The 19,190-nt window shown below is 40.8% G+C and overlaps 1 protein-coding gene across 1 annotated transcript in view; it reads left to right on the forward strand.

Annotated features, from left to right (window-relative positions):
- Positions 1–19,190, forward strand: part of LOC111669079 (contactin-associated protein-like 4) — a 57,526-nt gene that overhangs the window by 22,141 nt on the left and 16,195 nt on the right. The window contains exons 5-14 of the mRNA XM_087179029.1: positions 243–446; positions 8,841–9,016; positions 9,143–9,289; positions 10,932–11,199; positions 11,982–12,128; positions 12,289–12,460; positions 16,299–16,405; positions 18,092–18,211; positions 18,427–18,627; positions 18,824–18,986. Coding sequence (XP_087035155.1) covers positions 243–446; positions 8,841–9,016; positions 9,143–9,289; positions 10,932–11,199; positions 11,982–12,128; positions 12,289–12,460; positions 16,299–16,405; positions 18,092–18,211; positions 18,427–18,627; positions 18,824–18,986 — 1,705 coding nt within the window. The remainder of the gene's footprint in view (positions 1–242; positions 447–8,840; positions 9,017–9,142; positions 9,290–10,931; positions 11,200–11,981; positions 12,129–12,288; positions 12,461–16,298; positions 16,406–18,091; positions 18,212–18,426; positions 18,628–18,823; positions 18,987–19,190) is intronic.

A 19,190-nucleotide genomic window follows, 5' to 3' on the forward strand; every position in this document is an offset into this window, starting at 1 on the left:
TGTGAATTTTTTTTTTCAGTCAGTCTTTGGTATCTTCTCTCAGTAGTTTAACTTTGTTTGCACCAAAAGTAAACTCTTCTTCTTTATTACAATAAATCTTTTCTGTCTTTTGTGCCATAAACCAAACTAACAGCAATTTTGAAAAGTCATTTAATTGAAAAGTCTACAAACAGGATGTTTAAGAACTGTTTTGACTTTGCATTTAAAGTTTAAGTAACATGTGGTTTTCTTGTCTTTGTCAGACTCTGACGTAGTGAGCTTCGATGGCCACAGCAGCCTCCTGTACAGGCTGAGACCCAGGCCGAGGCAGGTGACCAGGGAAAGCATCTCTCTGAAATTTAAAACCCTGAGGAACTTTGGGACGCTGCTTCATGCAGAGGGACAAAGCGAGCACAGCCTCACCCTGGAGCTAGAGAAAGGAAAGCTTATCCTTGTCCTCCGCAAAGGTAAAGTGATTAATTCCCCGTACAGACCATGTCATGATTGCTCAAAGTCGTACTGGCGCTGCGTTACATTATAAAACGGGTCTGATTTTTAATTAAACAAGCTAAGTTAACTTTATTTACTTTCAAATGTCAAACACTTTTCTGGTGATGCAAATAACTCTGTCATTGTTGCAATAGAAGTCATAACACCCATTTCTGCAGACTGACTCTTTATTGACAAAGCATTTACTGTTTGTGATAACATGCATTTCATGTTCTGACTAGTCTGAGGTTGTGTCCTGGGCAATATGTCTCAATAAGCTACGGGGTGGTTGTTTTACTGCTCTTCCAGCAATTCAGGTAGACCGTTAAGTAGCATGGTGTTTGCTGACTACTAGTTTCTGATCTTATGCTGATGCTATCTACTGTGCTGTGTTTGCTGAGAATTAAAGGGGTATTCCACTGCTTTTACGCATCATGTTCAGGTGACTTGTCATGAGGAGTCAGCACTCCTCAGGCTTGTTGTATAATTTCTCTCTACCGCTGAGCGAGCTTTCCAAAGTCTGACAAAAGACCCCTGATGGGTTATTGCCTTCAGGGTTATCTCCGCCTACATTATATACAGGGGGTGTGGGGTTTCAGAGATATTGGCATGTAGGAAGATTGAATTAAAGGCACAATTCAGCGGTATTATGGGAGGTTTATGATCCAGTGTTTTTGATGGTTGACCCATACTGGAGACTAAAAGTCAGAATATCTGCTGATCACTCTTTCTTGCAGTTCCCGAACTTTATGGAAGTGAATACTGAATAATTTTTTGTGGCTGAGTTCATCTTCTGTTGGATGTTGCATATTTTTCCAGCTGCTGATTAATGTAGTGGTGAAATACTTAATATTCAGATAGGAATTAGAGAGATTTGCAGTCATGTGTCATCTTGCTTTACTATTATTGCTTTCAGTTGCATCTAAATTGCTGAGCTTGTTTTCTGTGGTTGATGCTCCTTCTACTTCTATTACTTCTATTACGTTCTATTTATCCATCTCATTTCACTAAACAGTAAATTCTCTTTGTGGTCTGAGGTGTGCAGCAGGACAGCAGCCATACTGATGGCCAGTTCCTGGTCTACACAGTAGTATAAATGGCTTTGAAATCTGTATCTTGCCATTCTGAGTTTGATGCTGGAGCCTAAACTCTTGCCATGCTGGTCCTCTCCCCGGTTCATTTGCAGCTGTTGTCACGGTTGTTGCTGCCTTTTCTGGCCTCTGCTCTCTTTCTTCTCCTGCTGTTCTACTTCTATGGCTCTATATTTCAATTTTATTACCATCCTTTGAATGTGTCATTACATTTCTCTTCTTGCCTGTCTGCTTATGTTTTGTTTTCATACTGAGTTATTTATTTATGTATATATTTTTATACTCTTTATTTGTTAAGTTGCATTCCCTTGCAGTAGTTATTTCTGAGAAAAGAACAAAAGGAAACTTTATGATGGCCACTGTATATATCCTCCCCACCCCCATCCAAAAAAACAAAAAATAATTAAATAAACAGGTTAATTTAGGACAACAAATAAATACATAAATAAATAAATAAAATGAAAAGAAAAACTAAAGGTAACTGAAATAGGTTTAGCTCATTTAAAAACTCTTTCTCTCTCCCTTTTCTTCCCTTTTTTATCCTTCTTTCTCCCCTCTTCCACTCTTTCTTCTCCTTCCTTCTCTTCCCCCTCCTTCCCTTTTCCCCCTCCCCCTTTATTCATTTTCTTTCTAATAATATTATTTTTGTATAATATTCGTTTTCTGGTTCCTCTTCCATCTCATATCACCTGAGTTAATTGTCTCTTCCTGCGGTGCCTTCTTGTCATGGGAAATATAAAAACTATATCATTATTGTCATGAGCTTTGTATATCTGCCTTGAGCACATTGCAGAAGATCATGTCATGAGACATCAAATTATATGTTTGCGTTTCTGTGAGCAGGATTTAATAATACATACATTTGGCACATGCCCATGAATCTGCCTGTCCTTTGTGCAAATTGTATGTTCAATGATTCAACCAGCTAATTTCCTATTTTGTAAATGTCAGATGGGTTTTCATATGTACAAACAAATTCCACTGCCTGACTGTGTGGAAGTAAAAGAAACCTCAGCCTGAACAAAACACGTACAGTTGATGATTGACAGTGATTCCTCTGCATGATGCAGCTCTCTGCAACAACAGTACGATGCTGTTGAGTGAAAAGAAAATGTCATATTTTAAGTTAGCAAGCACACCCACCACTATGTATTCTTTCACTTTCTGTAAACATTTATTAAAGAAACTCAGAAGCACCAAAGTTGGACCTTTAAGAATTTAGATTTAAATTTGGTGCAACTCGACAAAATGATTGCTACACAGCAGCTTTTGATCACACGTTGGTAAGTGTGTGTTGCATGTGTGTCTATATGATTAAGAAACCCCAAAGAAGAGGGTGCCACATGAGGCTGGAAAAAAGTAAAGCTTGAACTTTTAATTCATTACTGACAGTTATGAAAGTCACACCATCTTGAAAGAGTGACAACAAGGTTCATTGTGCAGCATCATCTCTGTCTTTGCTGTTACACAGAAATCCGACTTTGTCGTGGGCTGCTCAGGTTGGGGGAGTTGTCACTTCGCTCAGCTCATGTTTATTCGTTATCACAATGCACTTAATCCGTCCCCCCCGACACAGATTAGGTGCATTCAATTTATTGCGGTGCTGACTTAACATGATGCATGCTGGACTTAAAACAAATGCTGGTTAGAAACTTTGCCCAACTGTCATCAACGCTGCAGAACGTCACCATGTCACACGACATTAAAATCTCGCAGCTGTGAGGCGGCGGCTGGGAACCACCTCTGTAACAACACAGCTTTGCTCTGATTGGCTTAAGGCTTCACTGACTCGCATGACGTGTTCTAAGTTTTTATTCTAAGACCTTCAGATCTGTTATCTCTCATTCTTACCTCTTCTAACCCCTCTGCAATATGCCACACGTTTCTTTACTCTGATGTGTTTTCTCAGCACATGGGAGAAGTTTGCCTTGAGGCCTTTCTGACAGAAAGCTTTTCTAACCAACTACTTTTGATGTCTTAACCGAAACCAAACTGTGACTGAAAACTGAAAATAAAAGTAAACAAAAAGAGAAAATAATAAGTTAACAGGGTCAAAAAGTCAAATGGCACATGAACCCAAGTCTCCTGGAAGAAAGTCCTATGTTTGACCCATTCATCCTCTGAAATTAGACCTTGTCAGTTTTTACAGAATTTTCTGCCAAAAAGTGTTTCTGGCTTTCTGCCAGAAAACCCTGAAGGCTAACTTCTCACTGAGCTGTTTCTTCACAGCCCGTAACTCGTTCCTTGCACATTGATGGATTTGGGGTATTGAAGTGTCAAGTTCAGCTACTCCGCTTCATCCCTTATATAGAGCACATATGAATAAACATCAAATTGTGTCCTACATTTGTCCAAGATGCCAAATTACTTGTAACTGATCACTGGTAAGAGCAGGCCTATTTTTGCATCAAGCTCTCATAGAGGAGTTTGTTTTTGTAACCATAACCAACCAATGAAACAGTCAACTATGATGACGTTTTAACATTAAAAATTTCACAGATAAAGAGAAGAAAGGACATGTAAATTTCTTCAGAAGAGTTGACCACAGTGTAGCGTCCCATGAGCAGTTTTGTTGCTCTGCTGCATTGCTTTTCGCTAATTCCAAGTCATTGTGCATCTTTAAACCTTAAAAAGTTTAACTTTTAAAACAAAGGTAGTTAACTGATTTGCACCTTTACTTGCATTAGATTCCCATTAGTGTGTACGAGTCTGCCGCCCCACCCCCCACCATAACAACCCATTATGAGGGTTTTGTTCCCTTGTGTAGACTAAGCAGCTTCAGCAGCACTTAACAGAAGACACTTAGTTCCACTCTGTTTGCCAGGAGCTGTCCAAACTGTTTGAATGAATACACTGGCTTATTAAAATGCATGCACTCTCTCCAAAAGCATCCCATTTGCTCGTTACTATATATTCATCAAAATGTCAGTTTATAGTTCTGTAGCTCACTGGTTCATAATTAAGATGAGTTCTTATTTTACCCCTAGAATATTTTGTTAAAGTAAATATACCAGGGGTCAATATTCAGTAATCCTCTGCGCTCAGGTTGAGCTTTTGCAAGGTGAAGTATGAAGTCGGTGTCAGACAGGTAGACAGGATAAAACTAGGGGGATTTTTTTCGTAAAAGATAAAAAAAGCAGTCCTGATATAAATTATGTATAATGACACACAGGTGAAGTCCTTGCACTGCAGTTTGCTAAAGTACGGAGTTGCCTCGCTGACATTCATGCATATGTTACACTCTGCTTAAGCTTAATTTCAAGATTAAAAACTAATCTCAAATGGGAAATTTCTTTGCACAAGGCAGAATACAGTTCATACAGGTGTTCATATATGCATACAAGACAGATCAAAATGAAGACACAGAAAAAATGAACCAGGTAATTCAACTCGTGGGATGGTGAGGTCATCGCTTTCATTTCTGCGCAGGTTTACAGCAAGCAGAGTAAATTTGAAAGACGGATCACTCCGTGAGGTTAACTGATGACCTGCAGGAAAGGGCTCAGGTTTATCCCAGAGGAGCTGACAGCCGCTGCCTGTGAAGCTCAGAGTTTCATGTAAAAGCTGTTGAAATAGAGAAGATTGATTTGTGGTCGTATTAAAACTGCATGGGCTGGAGGCTCAGTTCCTGCTGGAGCCTCCATCACATAGTAACTGACTATAAGACAGAGCATCAGAACACCAGAAGTATGTCATAAGCACTGGTTTGGTCTTTCTCTGTTTTATTTTATTTTGGTTTTGGTATTTGGTTAGCACTGTCTCTTCACAGCAAGAAAGTTCTGGGTTCGAACCTGCAGGGGCTTTTTCTGTGTGAAGTTTGTTATTCCTCTGAGTACTGTGGTTTCTCCATGAATGGTTGTTTGTCTCCATATGTCAGCCCTGTGATAGACTGATGACATGTCTCATGTGGGTAATCTTTCACCCAATGTCAGCGGGGATTGACTCCAGATCCCCCACAAACAGGATCGCTAATGGATGGATGGTTATTTCTCGATAGATTAACAAGATTTTTTTTTTTGCCCTCAAATATATAAATAATCAAATTTTCCAGGTGAAAAATATTTAAATTATTCCTGTCATGTAGCTGTTTTCCCTGTCTACTGTAGATGGGAAAACAGATGCCTGTTGGACGCAGACGATGACTCATTCTGGATACAGTCTGTCAGCTCAGTTGTCACAGTGAGTGGTGGGCCGTGCGCTGTGTTCAATACTGCAGTATTGACTTGCCCTGTTATTCTACTCTATCCATAGTGATTTATAGGAAGGTCTCTCAGTTATGCTCAGTCTGACAGGGTTGTAAATCAACAGCTTAGCCTTCATCCAAGAAGCAACATGCTCATGTCAGGCAGAGCCAGTTGTGCTTAATTTTACAGCCTGCAGCTGACTCATTGCGGGAGCACAGAGGTGATGTTTGACTCACAATGGCAAACTGATTAGCTGCGTAACCTGTGAGGCTCGAACGGTCCCGCATTCAGGTGCTTGTTCTATGTCTCAAAGAAATCCAAGTGACTTCTTCAAACACATGTCACATCAAACTTTAATTTCCTGGTGGAGTTGTTGTGATGTATATGTTTAGAGACTGCTGATTGGTACTGAAGCTTGAAAGTTGCTGATTGTGTTGATGGACAATCGCGGCCACAACAAGGAACAGGAAAAAAAATTACAGGAAAGAAACAAAGTCTGCGTTTTTCTAACAGCATCACAGAGGCAGTTTTTTTGACAGTTTGACAACTTGTATACGATGATGGAAAATTTAAATTTGACTAAAATCTGCATCATCAAAGGGCTTGCGTAAGGAAAAACTAAATCTAAAAACTTTTTCTCTCATTTCTTTTATTTGACCTGGCTTTTTGAAATTTACAAGATTTCAGAAACGTCCTCCTGGAGCACTTGTTGTGAACAGGTTCCGAGGTTACACGCTACACCTGTGTTGACTGATTGTGTGTGCCGTCTCAGTCATTTAAGCTGAACAGAATAAAATAAAAATGCTGACACAATTACAGCAGTCTGTCATCTGATAAGACCTGTCAATGTCTTCCGACAAAATTAGATTTAGAGTCGCGGCGAAGAGCTGTAATTCAGAAGCAGACAGAAGATGATTAGGTGATATTGCCTTGGGGAGCTGTCTGCAATGATCTAACACACGAGCCCACACTGTAAAAAGTAAAAAGGATATGAGAAACTTTTAGCAGCTCCTCAGGTCATAAAGCAGGAGAAGTTCAGACAGTTCCTTGAAGAAAGCTGAATGAATCCTGAGGATACTCACAAAAAATTAAGATGACCTCGGTGAACAATTGGTGATTCTGGAGTTTTGTGAAGCACTAAAGAGATGGAGGGCACTTACAGAACAAACCCTAACCTTATTAACCTTGTAGATAATGGATTGTCTATGCTAGTAAAGCTAACAGGGATTTAAACAAAAGCATACATCTGTATCTGTAGGGTATAAAATAATCTGTGCCTTACTACAACCACCCTGTTTTTATAACCTTGTTCTTCTTCAATATTTCAAGGTGCCCTGTTATAAGCCAAAGTCATGTCTACATTCAGCTTTTCTCACCAGAAACACACAATCCTGGAGGTCCAACAAATAAATAAAACATTTGAAAAGTTGATTGCCTGAGCACATTGAAACCTGACGTGTTTACTAATTACCAGTCTTGTTCTTCCCTGCCTTTGTTGGCACATTGTTGCACAGTACTGCCCCCTACAGATCAGAAGAATGGTGTGAAACCATTATCAGGACTATGTATTGCATCACAGCCACAGAGTACCTTCAAGTAGCTTTGAGTATAAAGATAATACAACATCAGGCATTTTTCTGTTCACCCGACTGGTAGTGCACATTCACACCAGAAACTGATGCAGCAAAATTCACCCATGAACTCCTTGCAAAATGGTACTTGAGTTTCATGCTGTTGTGAACAGTATCATTCGTGGCAAAATGGATATGAGTAGGAAATCTCCTTTTGGCAAGATACATAAAATGGGATGGCAAGGTAAAGCTAATACTGGTTCTCTGTCACACTTTGCAATTGGTCAACAGCATGTCAATGTTCATCAAAGTCAAACTCCACATGAATTAACTTCATGTCATCGAGAAAATTCCCTGTTCGCACTGTTTCCGTTGAAATAAATAGATTTCAGTCCAACATTTAGCATTTTTAAATGCAGTGCCCAAACCCTTATTTACTATCTGTCATATCTACTATATCTGGTTTATCCACAAGGGTGCGGGAAAGGCTTCTAACCCATGTGACTCTGAAAGAGACTGTGCTTTTGTGGTTTAAATATTAATAAAGTAAAAACATCCTGTCTTGACGATAATCTAAACATAGCGATAGGAGAGTTTGATAATGTTTCATTTGCCAGGAGCTGATGATGTGCGAAAACAAGTGGAAAACATTGTCAGTGAACATTTTTGTTGACATGTTCAGTATCAACCTTTTGCAACTTCTTATGCGTGTTTTGTCATGTTGATAAATGATGTAACACTGTATGCAAGGCATTATGTTTCTTTCAAAACATATTTGCTCCTGCAAATTCGCTGTTGATACTGAGTATCACTGATGACTAAATACACTTTACCTTAATTTCTCTGTCTCTTTCTCTCTATAAACATCAGTCTGCTGATCAATGATGATTGAGTACACGTCACTTTTTCCTCCTCTGTCTCTGTCTGTCTCCTTCCCTCTCTCTGCTTTCTCCCTCTGTTATGCCAAGTATCTGTCTGATCGATCAGTGATGATTGATGACTAAACACATTTGACTCGGGCTCTGTCTGTCTCACTTTCTCTTTCACTCATTCTCTCTTTCCCCACATAGACAACGTTGTCTCCTTTCAAACAATATCTAATTCATATTTAATGACTGACTGCATTTAGCTCCATCTTCACCTCTTTGTCTCAGCAATAACTCTGCGCTCTGCCAACACTTTAGGGAGTGCAGAACACCAGCAGTATTTCCTCTGTCGTTTCCTCTGCCTGTCTACCTCTTCCTCTACTCCCTTTAGTGTTAATTATGTGTTATCATCTACTGTGTCTGGTTCTTTCTTGGCTGTCAATGTAGATTTGGTTCTGGTTCTGAGATGTCATCCCCGCCAGAAAACTGTGACACTACTGTACCAGTTCATTTCCTTCAATCCAAAGACATCAGAGCAGAATTTGTCACCTATACTTATTTACTTTAAAAAATAAATTTTCTCCTTCAGACTCTCCTCATCTTGTCCTTTATCTACCATCACCACATCTTCATCTCTTTGTCCTCCTCCCCACATTCCAGGCAGGAGTTCTTCTCCTGACAGCCGGCATCTCGTGTCTCTGGGCAGCCTGTTAGACGACCAGCACTGGCACCAGGTCGCCGTGGAGCATCACAGCAATCACCTCAACCTCACTGTGGACAAAAGCACGCTGTGGGTGCAGATTCCACCAAGATTCACCCACTGGGACCACGACCAGGTGTGTTTGTGTGTGTGTGTGTGTGTGTGTAGGCGACAGAAAAACACCCACTTTCATTTTGTTTTTTTTGTTGGTTTTTTAATCTTTGTATGTATTTGTCTGTGTGCTTGTGTTTTCCCCTTACAGATGAGTGTGGGAGCAGAGCAGGGCCTCGGCTCTCTGAGGTCAGTCGGGTCGAACAGAAATTTCCACGGCTGTTTGGAAAACCTCGTTTACAACGGCGTGAACTTGGCGGACCTCGCCAAACAGAGAGACCAGCGGGTCTCTGTGAAGGTACACTGGCTCACAATGTGCTACTGAAAAGCAGGTGTGTGTTTGTGTTTGTATATTACCACATGTGCACTGTGGACACGCTAGACATAATGCCTTTTGGTGGATGCCTCAGGGATGCCTCACGTTGGATCCACTGGTGCATGTCATCTATTTGAGGGCTTGTAAAGGGAATAAGTAACATTGTGGCCTGAAATGAGCCTCATATATGTTTCAGTCCAACATGAGTCCATTAGCAACAAGTATTATAGATTTTATTTCAACAAATACATGTGAATGAACATTTAGCAACCACTGCAGAGGTGGAAGAAGAGTGTATACTTAATACTTAAGTCAAGTGTATTATAGAAGTATTATAATCAAAATACCAAAATATAGTACAGAAAGTACCAAAAATAAAAGTACAAATTATGAGAAATGGCCCATTTCAGAATAATATCTTTATATTAATTGATACTATTGGTACTGACGCATCATTATATAAGCATCATTTCAGTGTTGCAGCTGGTAAAGATGTGACTAATTTTAATTAATTAATATACTGCCAGGTAGCTTCATCTATAAAACTACATCAGAATTCATATAGAATTTAAATATTTTAAATACAGTGTGGTAGAAGTACAAAGCAGCATAAAATGGAAAGTACAATGCCGGACTAAATGTACTCTTTTCACCACTGACCATGAAAAATATAAATCTTTAACACTCACAGACATTGATTCAACAATCTAAATGACTGGACAAGGCGTTGTGCAGTATAATTTGCTGGTAACCATAGCAATAATACTTGTGTTTGACAGTGCATTAACAGATAGTTAAGTCCACCTTGCGTCCACCTTGCGTCGTGGTATGCTTCCTACTCGTCTGTCATTTTTGTCTATCAGCCTAACAGTGTATGATTGATGACACACCAGATGTTTACTGAATAAATATTGTCCTTTGCTGTTGCTTAGCTGCATCTGAAGGGTCTTTGAGGGAAATATCTCCTCACTAAAATCCGTTTTACTGTAAATGCTCATAATGAGAAGACATGTATCTCTGTCAGTGTGTTTGTGTGCATGCATGGATGTGTGCTTGTGGGTTCTGCTGAATCCCTGCGGCACTCTCCTCTTCAGTCTGCATTACTGTTTATTACTTTAACTGCCCCACAAAGAGCTTTCAGATATGATCATGTGTCTGTGTGTTGCATACGCCACTGAAAATAGAAACCCAGTATTCCCAGTAGGGAACCCGGGATGTAACGTATCACTGCCCTAGCAGTGGACTTACTGCAGTTACCACTTACGCACAGAGAAAGCCAAATGCCCCCAGTCTTTTTATCGCCATCTTATTTCTCGCTCTCTCCTCTCCACTTTTTTGCTCTTTCTGCTCGCCCGTACTTCCTCTACGACCTTAGATAGCTGTTGGGTGACATTGGTGCCTTCAGTTTGAGCTGCTGGTGCTTATTCTAAGCCTGGCCATTATCATTATGGTAATGCTCTCATGCTCTTTAAGGAGACTTGCTGATGAGATCTCTGTGCATGAGGGCACCGCCACACAGCCTTGGAAATTAATTTATATTCATACGTTATCGTGTTTTCCCTCTTTGGCTATAATAATTTCTTTCTCTCCATATCTTTTCCCCTCTCTTCTCCATCTATCTCAGGGCAATGTGACCTTTTCCTGTGCTGAACCCATTTTTGTTGCCATGACGTTCACCAGCCCCCAGAGTTTCCTCTGGTTGCTAAGGGTGACCGAACCATCATTAATGGGCATGTCAGTGGGGCTTCAGTTTCGAACCTGGAACAAGGCAGGGTTGCTGCTGACCTTTGATCTCCCAAGCCAAGGGGGTGCGGTCTGGCTGTACCTGAGCAAAGCCATGCTCCATCTTCAGGTCCACAAGCCTGGCAGGGCACCGCTGGAGCTCAGCGCAGGTCAGTCTGACCACAAGCCTCCAACTTAGACCTTAGTGTACCCATGCCAAGTGTCTCTATCTTGTGTGCAGTTAAATCTCATCATGGTCCAGATTAGCATTCACACATTCAAAGTATAGATTCAGCAAAGCTGTAACCGACTTGTGTTTTGTTTACTTGTGATTTTAGTAATGTAACCCATCATTAAGAAGAACATCTTGATTTTAATAATGAAGTTGGTCTTTGTTTTTGCAGTGGCGTTTTGCAGGAAGCTGAGCCCTCGGCACAAATCAGACAATACTCCTCATATTCATTGTCATACACAGAGATGACAGGTTTTCAAATTTGCACAAATTTCAAGAAACAAATGCTGAAATAAAAAAGCTTTTATTATTATTATTTCTAAAAGCCAGAAAAAAGGAGTGGTAATCTTCTTCAGCCAGTAGATCCGGATTCAGCCCCCTTCTGCTGCCAAACATACATCTCTGGGAAAAGTCTCTGCCAGCTCCAGCAACAGCACTGCTTTGTTGCTGAGCCCAACCTTTGACACACCTCCACATAGAGTACAACAGTCATAAAGAATTTTCCCTCCAGAGACCAATAAGTCACAACATTTATAGTACTTCTCTTAAAACCTCATCCTCGCTCTTAACATCCTACAAAATCCTGCACATATCGATTCTAGTTCCTGACCCAGGTTCACTGCAGATTTAGACAAAAAATCCTTACGAGTGATACAGCTGATATTGAGTTACAGGATTAAATTAAAATCAAGATAAAGATATGTCGTTCTGTGTCCTCAGGTTCAGCTCTGAATGACGGTCAGTGGCACTCTGTGGTGCTGGTCTCCAGACGAGGACGTCTGACCATCGCAGTGGACGGGGACGAAGGAGCCACTGCTCATGCCAGTCCCTCATTTCTTATTACCACAGGTCAACTTTTCTTTGGTGGTAAGAGAGGAACGAACAAATGAACACATGCATGAATCAAGGTTTCTGTTCTTGAGACACTCTAATTGTATATGATAATATATGATATATCTGTCAGTGCAGTTGTTTTTTTCAGGTTGAAGCTTGATGTGGTGGTTTCCTCTGCGTTGTTCATGTGCAGGTTGCCCCGCTGATGTGAGCAGCCAGGAGTGCATGAACCCTTTCAAAGCTTTCCAGGGCTGCATGCGTCTGCTGACTGTGGACGGCCAAGAGATGGATTTGATCAAGGTGCAGCAGAGAATGATCGGAAACTACAGTCACCTGCAGATCGACATGTGTGGCATCATCGACAGGTCAGACCTAAACGCAGCATTTGTTTGGTGATATTTATATAAGGCGGATTGACCCAAGCAAATGCTAAATCTGCTTTTACTTTTATTTATCCAGAAGATTTTGTGTCTTAGAAGGAATTATCAGCAAAGAGGATGCGATAATGTTAAAATGTTTGATTTTGTTGTCACTCTTCCTTTGTAAATCCTGTTAATCTCCCTCTGAAGGCTCAGTGACTGGCTTCCTGTGAAATGGGGTTACATGTGGATTATTAGACAGACGTGGATTGGATACAGAGGGAATTATGGCAACAGTCTTCTCTATCAATGTTTCCCAAAATGTTTCCTCGCTAGAAAAACCTTTTCTTTTTGTTGTTGTTGTTGTTGTTGTTGTCGTCATTTAGCATCATATGAGATGGAGCTTCTTTTCGCTGTGCCACAATGTGATTTCACTTCTCTGTTTGTTTAATTGAGAGAAGCAGTGAGCCTGTATGGATTGTTATGGAGAGGAAACAGCATCCAGGAGACGCACATGCACAGACACAACATTTAGTGAGTTATTGTTCAGCGGAGACCAGAGTGAAATGAGCACAGTGAGAAAAACATTTTTTTCTCTGCCAAGTTGCCATTCTGTTCCCAGTGTTTTATCTGCTTGGCCCTGACTCGCACTGTGTCTCAGTGTGTGGGTTTGGAAAAATTCTAGGATATTATGTTTCAAAGTTACTGTAACTGGACAGAGAAAATTGGCATGTTTGAAGAAGATTTCTTATTTGCCTGGTTTGCTCTCTGCGTCTGCTGTTCTGATTGTTGTTACCAGATGATTGTTATCTTCGTTATTGTTTTTTCATTCAGGATGGCATTTCTCTTTTCATGACAGACTATTAGTTTAAGGAGTAAAACTTTGCACTACTGTGTGTGAAGCACAATTTATCAGAGTATCTCCTGGACTCGAGTCACAAACCCTGAATTTCTTATAGGAGCTATATGTAAGTTTTGCTATTGCTACGTAGCCAGCGTTAGCATTAGCAGGTGTTTACTTACCAGTCTAAAAGAAACGTTGCAAGGCCTTTACTCATCAACAGCTGTCTCCAGCGGTGAAAAGCAACACCAGACTCTTGTCTCTATCACATCTTTTCCTCTACTGAAGTTAGCATGCTAACTAGCTAGCACCGGCCCGTCTCATCACTTTCCAATAGCAACTCACTGCAGCCTCCAATCTGCCCTGAAGACATAGCGCTGCTCAGAGGGCGTATAATAACCTCTTATCTTGTAAACGCAACAATGACTGAAGCTCTTGTCAAATGACAATCACCACCACCCGCTCCTGCCAAGTTCAGTGGCCCCTTTAATATGGACAATTAAATTAGAAATGCCTCAACAAAAGAAGCTTTTGGCAAGCGATTGGCAAGGTGTTTATTTATATATAGATACACCATACAATATATTTATATATACATACGTGTGCCAGACCTTTGTATAGATATATATAGAGACTAAAACTCTGTTTCACCAATATATATATTGTACACTATAAAATCCATTACAACCATTAGACAGAATCAATATTCTAGACGTTTCCGTGTCATCAAACACTGGAGAAAACACTGGCTTCTAATATGTCTCTTTTCTCTGTCTGTAATCCAGAAAATGTCAAGTCAAACTCCACTGTGTCAGTTTAATGTTGTTGTGTATGTGTGAGCAATAACACATTGCTCTCAGACATTAGACCTTTTTCCAAATCATTAGAGCCCATTGGTAAATGGCATACATATTATCCACCAAGCAGCTTTTGTTTCAATGAAATGTCAAGTTGAAAAATTGATTTACACCTCTCCAACCCTTTACCTCCAACCTGCAGTATACTTTCCTGAAATATGTGCCGCTTGACTAATCATATGTTTACAGAATTTATCAGTGGACTCAGAAAGAAATGTAAACAAGGCGACAGAGGACAGCCATAATATGTAATCCATATATTTAAAAACACAAAGCAGTGAAGTAAATACAAAGTGCTGCACCTGCCTTCATCACAACTTACTTTTAGATAAAAAGAACGCAAAGAAATTGGTGCTAAAAACCAAACTTTACCATCTCACAATCCTGCTGAGTAAGGCCTTTTCCAGCAGTGAATTTCCCACCAGCTAAAAGATTAAACATACACGCTGCGCTCTCTCCCTTTTCTCTTTCAGTCTCTCTGCAGTCACTGACCTCATTTCCCCTTCCTAATATGTTTACCCAGTCACCGCTGAGCTCCAGTCATCCCAACCTTCATCCGCTTTGTTGCTGCCTTCCCCCTTCCTCTTCTTCGATCCCTCTCTCAACCTCAATTCCCCTTCCTGGATTTCTCCCTCCCTGCAGTATCTCCATCATTTTGTCTCTTTCCTCTCACTCTCACTTTTTTCTTCCCCTCCTCCTCCTCCTCTCTTTCTTGTTTTGCTTGCCACCGCCAGCTCCATCCTGACACAAGGATGACATTCAGAAGAAAAAAAAGTTAGCTGCAGCAGAGTTTGCTCATATAGTGTTAGGAGGGAAAAAAAGAGGCAGTGCTCACAGCTCCCAATACTGAGTAAGTAACCCTGTCGGGGCCACGGTCGTGGCTGAGTACAAGGTGAAGGAAATACCAGCTTAAGAGACAGTGGTAACTCAGACACGGCTTCTTGCTGAAACACTGTTCACCCTATATCAAAATATAAAGACTATTCTAGTTTGAGTCCTTCACCTCATAAAGTATTAGTCTATAGTATTTTGGATACCACGATCTATGCTAAAGGACAAAATAATAACACCAGGATTGTTTTCCAATCAGAGAAATCATCGCAGAGAACCCGCAAACACTCCACTGATCCAAAGGAAAATGTCCATGGAAGACAAGAAAAAAAGCAACCCTGTATGAGCATTGTTTTCAGAGCTTTGTTCCATTCAGTGCTGTCAGAAAGACGCTTCAGATGTGTGCCTTCACTTCAACAGTTATTAGTTTGGAGATATGTTTCTGGGCAAATATATGCATCCAAGGGGATTCACTGTGCCGTGCTCCGATACACCATGACAGCTGTCGTAGAGGGAGGGAAGGAGGAAAGGAAGGAAGAGCGTTTCTGATTCACTCCTCCTGTTGAGATTTTTACAGTCAATTATTTAATTTATTAATGCTGTCAATTGTGCTCAACATTTAGAAGAGTGAGGTGTTTAGGAAAGAGGCTTAAGAAATCCTCCAGATGATGACGGCCACTGTTTTTATGATTACACAACTCTATTATTGTTTTATTATTTTTGAGAAAAACCAGCACTGAAAAGTCTGTTAAGCCGAATTCTGACATAGTTTATGCCTTTGTGCCTTGTCATTGCCATATCATTCCAATGGGTGACATATACTTTCATGAAGGCAAGCTGTAAACAGGTATAGTGAAAAGTAAGGTGTTTACTGCAGGTGAGTAACATTAACTAAATTATTCAGTGATCTGTCCCGGCTAAAGCAGCAAACTTTGAGTGGAAGTGTTATTTTACCACCAGGAAAACGTTACCCTAACCTTGACACAATGGTTTCACCTCCTTACTTTTAAATAAAAGGCTACCCTGAACACACACTGTATTTATTAACTTGTGTTCTCTGTTGTAGAGTTTGTGCTAATATCGCAAGTGGGTGAACATTTTGTAGTCAAGTCAAAAAGATAGCTATCCACATTGTCCTTGTCAGTTTTTGTCCTGCTCTCAGCCTCTCAGGATGTGTTTAAGTCAGGAGTAGTGCCCCCTCTGTTGTGGAGTTATTTTAATAAAGCACAGTGTAACTCATTACCTGTACGTCATGGGGACCGGTTATTGGGATAAGGTCTAAATGAGGGCTCTCCTTCCTGTCTCTGTCTCTCAGGTGTTCGCCCAATCACTGTGAACATGGAGGCAGCTGCAGTCAATCATGGAGCACCTTTCACTGCAACTGCTCCAGCACCAGCTACAGCGGAGCAACCTGTCACAGCTGTAAGAGCCAGACGCTTTGGCAATTATTGTTCTGCAGAGGTCAAAAATACAATATGGATTCTGTGTGTTTTCGCATGTACGTGTGTGTGTGTCTGTGTATGTTTGCACTTGTGTTCAGCTGTTTCCTGTAATGAGACAACCAGCTGCTTTTAATGTCAGGTCCCTGCAGATGCCGTTGAAGCAGAAGGTCAGGCTGAGATCAAACACCTTTGCTGCAATAATCATTGTTTGGGTGCTGAGGAGTCTCAGTCCAGGGGAAACCACTCAACACAAAGAGAGGAACTTAGAGGAGGAGAAGGAGCAAGGGAGGAAGATGAAAAGAGCTAAAGAGAACAAAGAACTAATAGGTCGTCGTTAGCTCTAAAATTTCAGCGAAGAAGGAGTTTCCTTAGAAAGCTATGTCAGTTTTTTGCCTCTTCACAATCCATGCATCCATATGTAGTGTAAAGATTTTGTATAAAGACCCTGTAAAGTGCTCCTTTTGCAATCTTCTGCACAAACTATAAATTACAGACAAGATATTTGTACCATTTACTACAGTATTCAGACGTGTCAAAGCTGAAATTAATCAAAATCTAATCAAAAATGGAGCAAGAAAGATCAATAAGGTGCTCAGTGGTTCCTACAATAAGCAATAAGCAAGGAGGGAGCTGCTGACTTATATGAATTTGATTATTACACACTTTTGTGGTCTAGAGTGATGTGTTCCAAGCCATTTAACTTATTTTCCAATTACAATTCATCAGATAAGCATCAGTCATAGAAATATTTTGCAGCCTTCCTGACTGCAAATCTCAGCACCTGCGAGCAGCTTGGATGTTTTACAGAATGGCTCCTAAAACCAGAGCTTCTGCTTAAATGGCTCTCAGTAACACTCCTGAAGAAGACAAAGACCTCCATTAAAGGAACAGTAGTAGCAGTAGTAGAAGACATTTTGGGAAAATATAATTGTTCACATTCTTGCCGTGAGTTAGACAAAGTACATCATGTCTGTACGTTAAATGTGAAGCTAAACCCAGCAGCTTAGTTTAGCATAAGGTCTGGAAAAAGCTAGCTTGGCTCCGTCCAAAGGTAACAACATCCACCTAACAGCACCTTTAATTAACACATTATATCTCGTTTGTTGAATCAGTAAAAACCCTGAACTGCGAAAACATCACACTGTGGTTTCACAGGGGATCATGTGTCAATCTCTGCTCTCTGAGCAGAGACTTCCTGGAGTCTTGTCTTCACACTGAGGTGTTGACAGTTTTTTTTTCCTACATATCTGCACAGCAGTTACACAGTCATAAAATTTAATAAAGTAAACATTTTAAACATGTTTGATAGCAGAATACCTAAAATACATAAAGTGCACTACATGGTTCCTTTCAGGTTGTTTTGTGTTATGTGATTTAATAATTGTGGAATAACTACTGAAGTTCCAATGCAACAAAAAGCTGCACTTTGTTGTCATGGTTAACCTGCTAATCGCTGAAAGAGATCAAATTTTGAAAGAGAAACAAAATAATAGTCAGCAGTGCGGGTGTGGTGAGCTTTTTATGTGTCCATTGTCTTATAATCTCTCCTTTAATAAAAAGAGAGAGAAGAATATTAACCTGGATACATACGACTGTAAACAGCTAAAAAAAAACATGTCCAATGTCCAATGGCTGCGATATTGATGATGTTTGTCTCTGTCCTCAGCGATATACGAGCAGTCCTGTGAGGCATACAAGCACAAAGGGAACACGTCGGGCTATTATTACATTGATGTGGATGGCAGCGGACCCATCAGACCACAGCTAATATACTGCAACATGACAGGTAGCTGACACACACATCAAAACACACACACATCAAATCACACCACGCAGAGGCCTTCGTGTCCAGTCTGTCTTTCATCCTGCCTCTGTTTCTGCCTGTCAGTCCTCCAGCTGAGTGAGGCGTCTTGACACTGAATTTCCTACACACACACACACAAATGGATAAGAAAATTAAAAACACACTCTTTGTCTTTTCTCCGTCTCTCTCTCCACCAGAGGACAAGACGTGGATGGTGATTCAGCACAATAACACAGAACTGACCAGAGTTCGACCATCGCCGGGAAAGAATCAGCACTCGGCTCATTTTGAATACGCATCTGAAGAGGCGCAGCTGGCGGCCATCATCAGCCAATCAGAGCGCTGCGAACAGGAAGTGACCTACCACTGCAGGAAGTCACGTCTTCTCCACACACCAGGTGAGGTGTTGATGTTCTGTGACACCACATAGAAGCACAGTTCATCCATGATTCAACAGTTCTCCATTTATGAAAAAAAATGTTTGTTGATGAATGTTAGTGTTAAGGTTGGGATTTGGCACTTTGGCACGAGAGACAAAAACAAGTGTGTGTGTGTGTGTGTGTGTGTGTGTGTGTGTGTGTGTGTGTCTCTCAGATGGCTCTGCACTCAGCTGGTGGGTGGGAGGTCCAGGTGAAGGACAGGTGCAAACGTACTGGGGCGGGGCTTCACCGGGCAGCCAGCAGTGTGCCTGCGGACAACAGGAGAGCTGTGTGGACCTCAAACACCACTGCAACTGTGATGCTGACTACACCGAATGGTATTATGTGTTTACAGGGTGACGAGATTGTAAAATATGCTGCATTAAAACATTTCCTTTGTCTGATTTACGTCAAAAGAATATTATATGCTATATATCAAATATCCTAGGAGGCAGTGATCGTGTTTACAGGTTCATCTTGTGGTCACTTTACTGGTGATAATGATTTTTCCCTTTTTTCTCCCTCATCATCTTTCTCCTCCT

The sequence above is a fragment of the Seriola lalandi genome, unplaced genomic scaffold (assembly GCF_002814215.2).
Source record: "Seriola lalandi dorsalis isolate HSWRI2012SDOR001 ecotype SW California unplaced genomic scaffold, Sedor1 jcf7180002054769, whole genome shotgun sequence".
In the NCBI taxonomy this organism is placed as follows: Eukaryota; Metazoa; Chordata; class Actinopteri; order Carangiformes; family Carangidae; genus Seriola; species Seriola lalandi.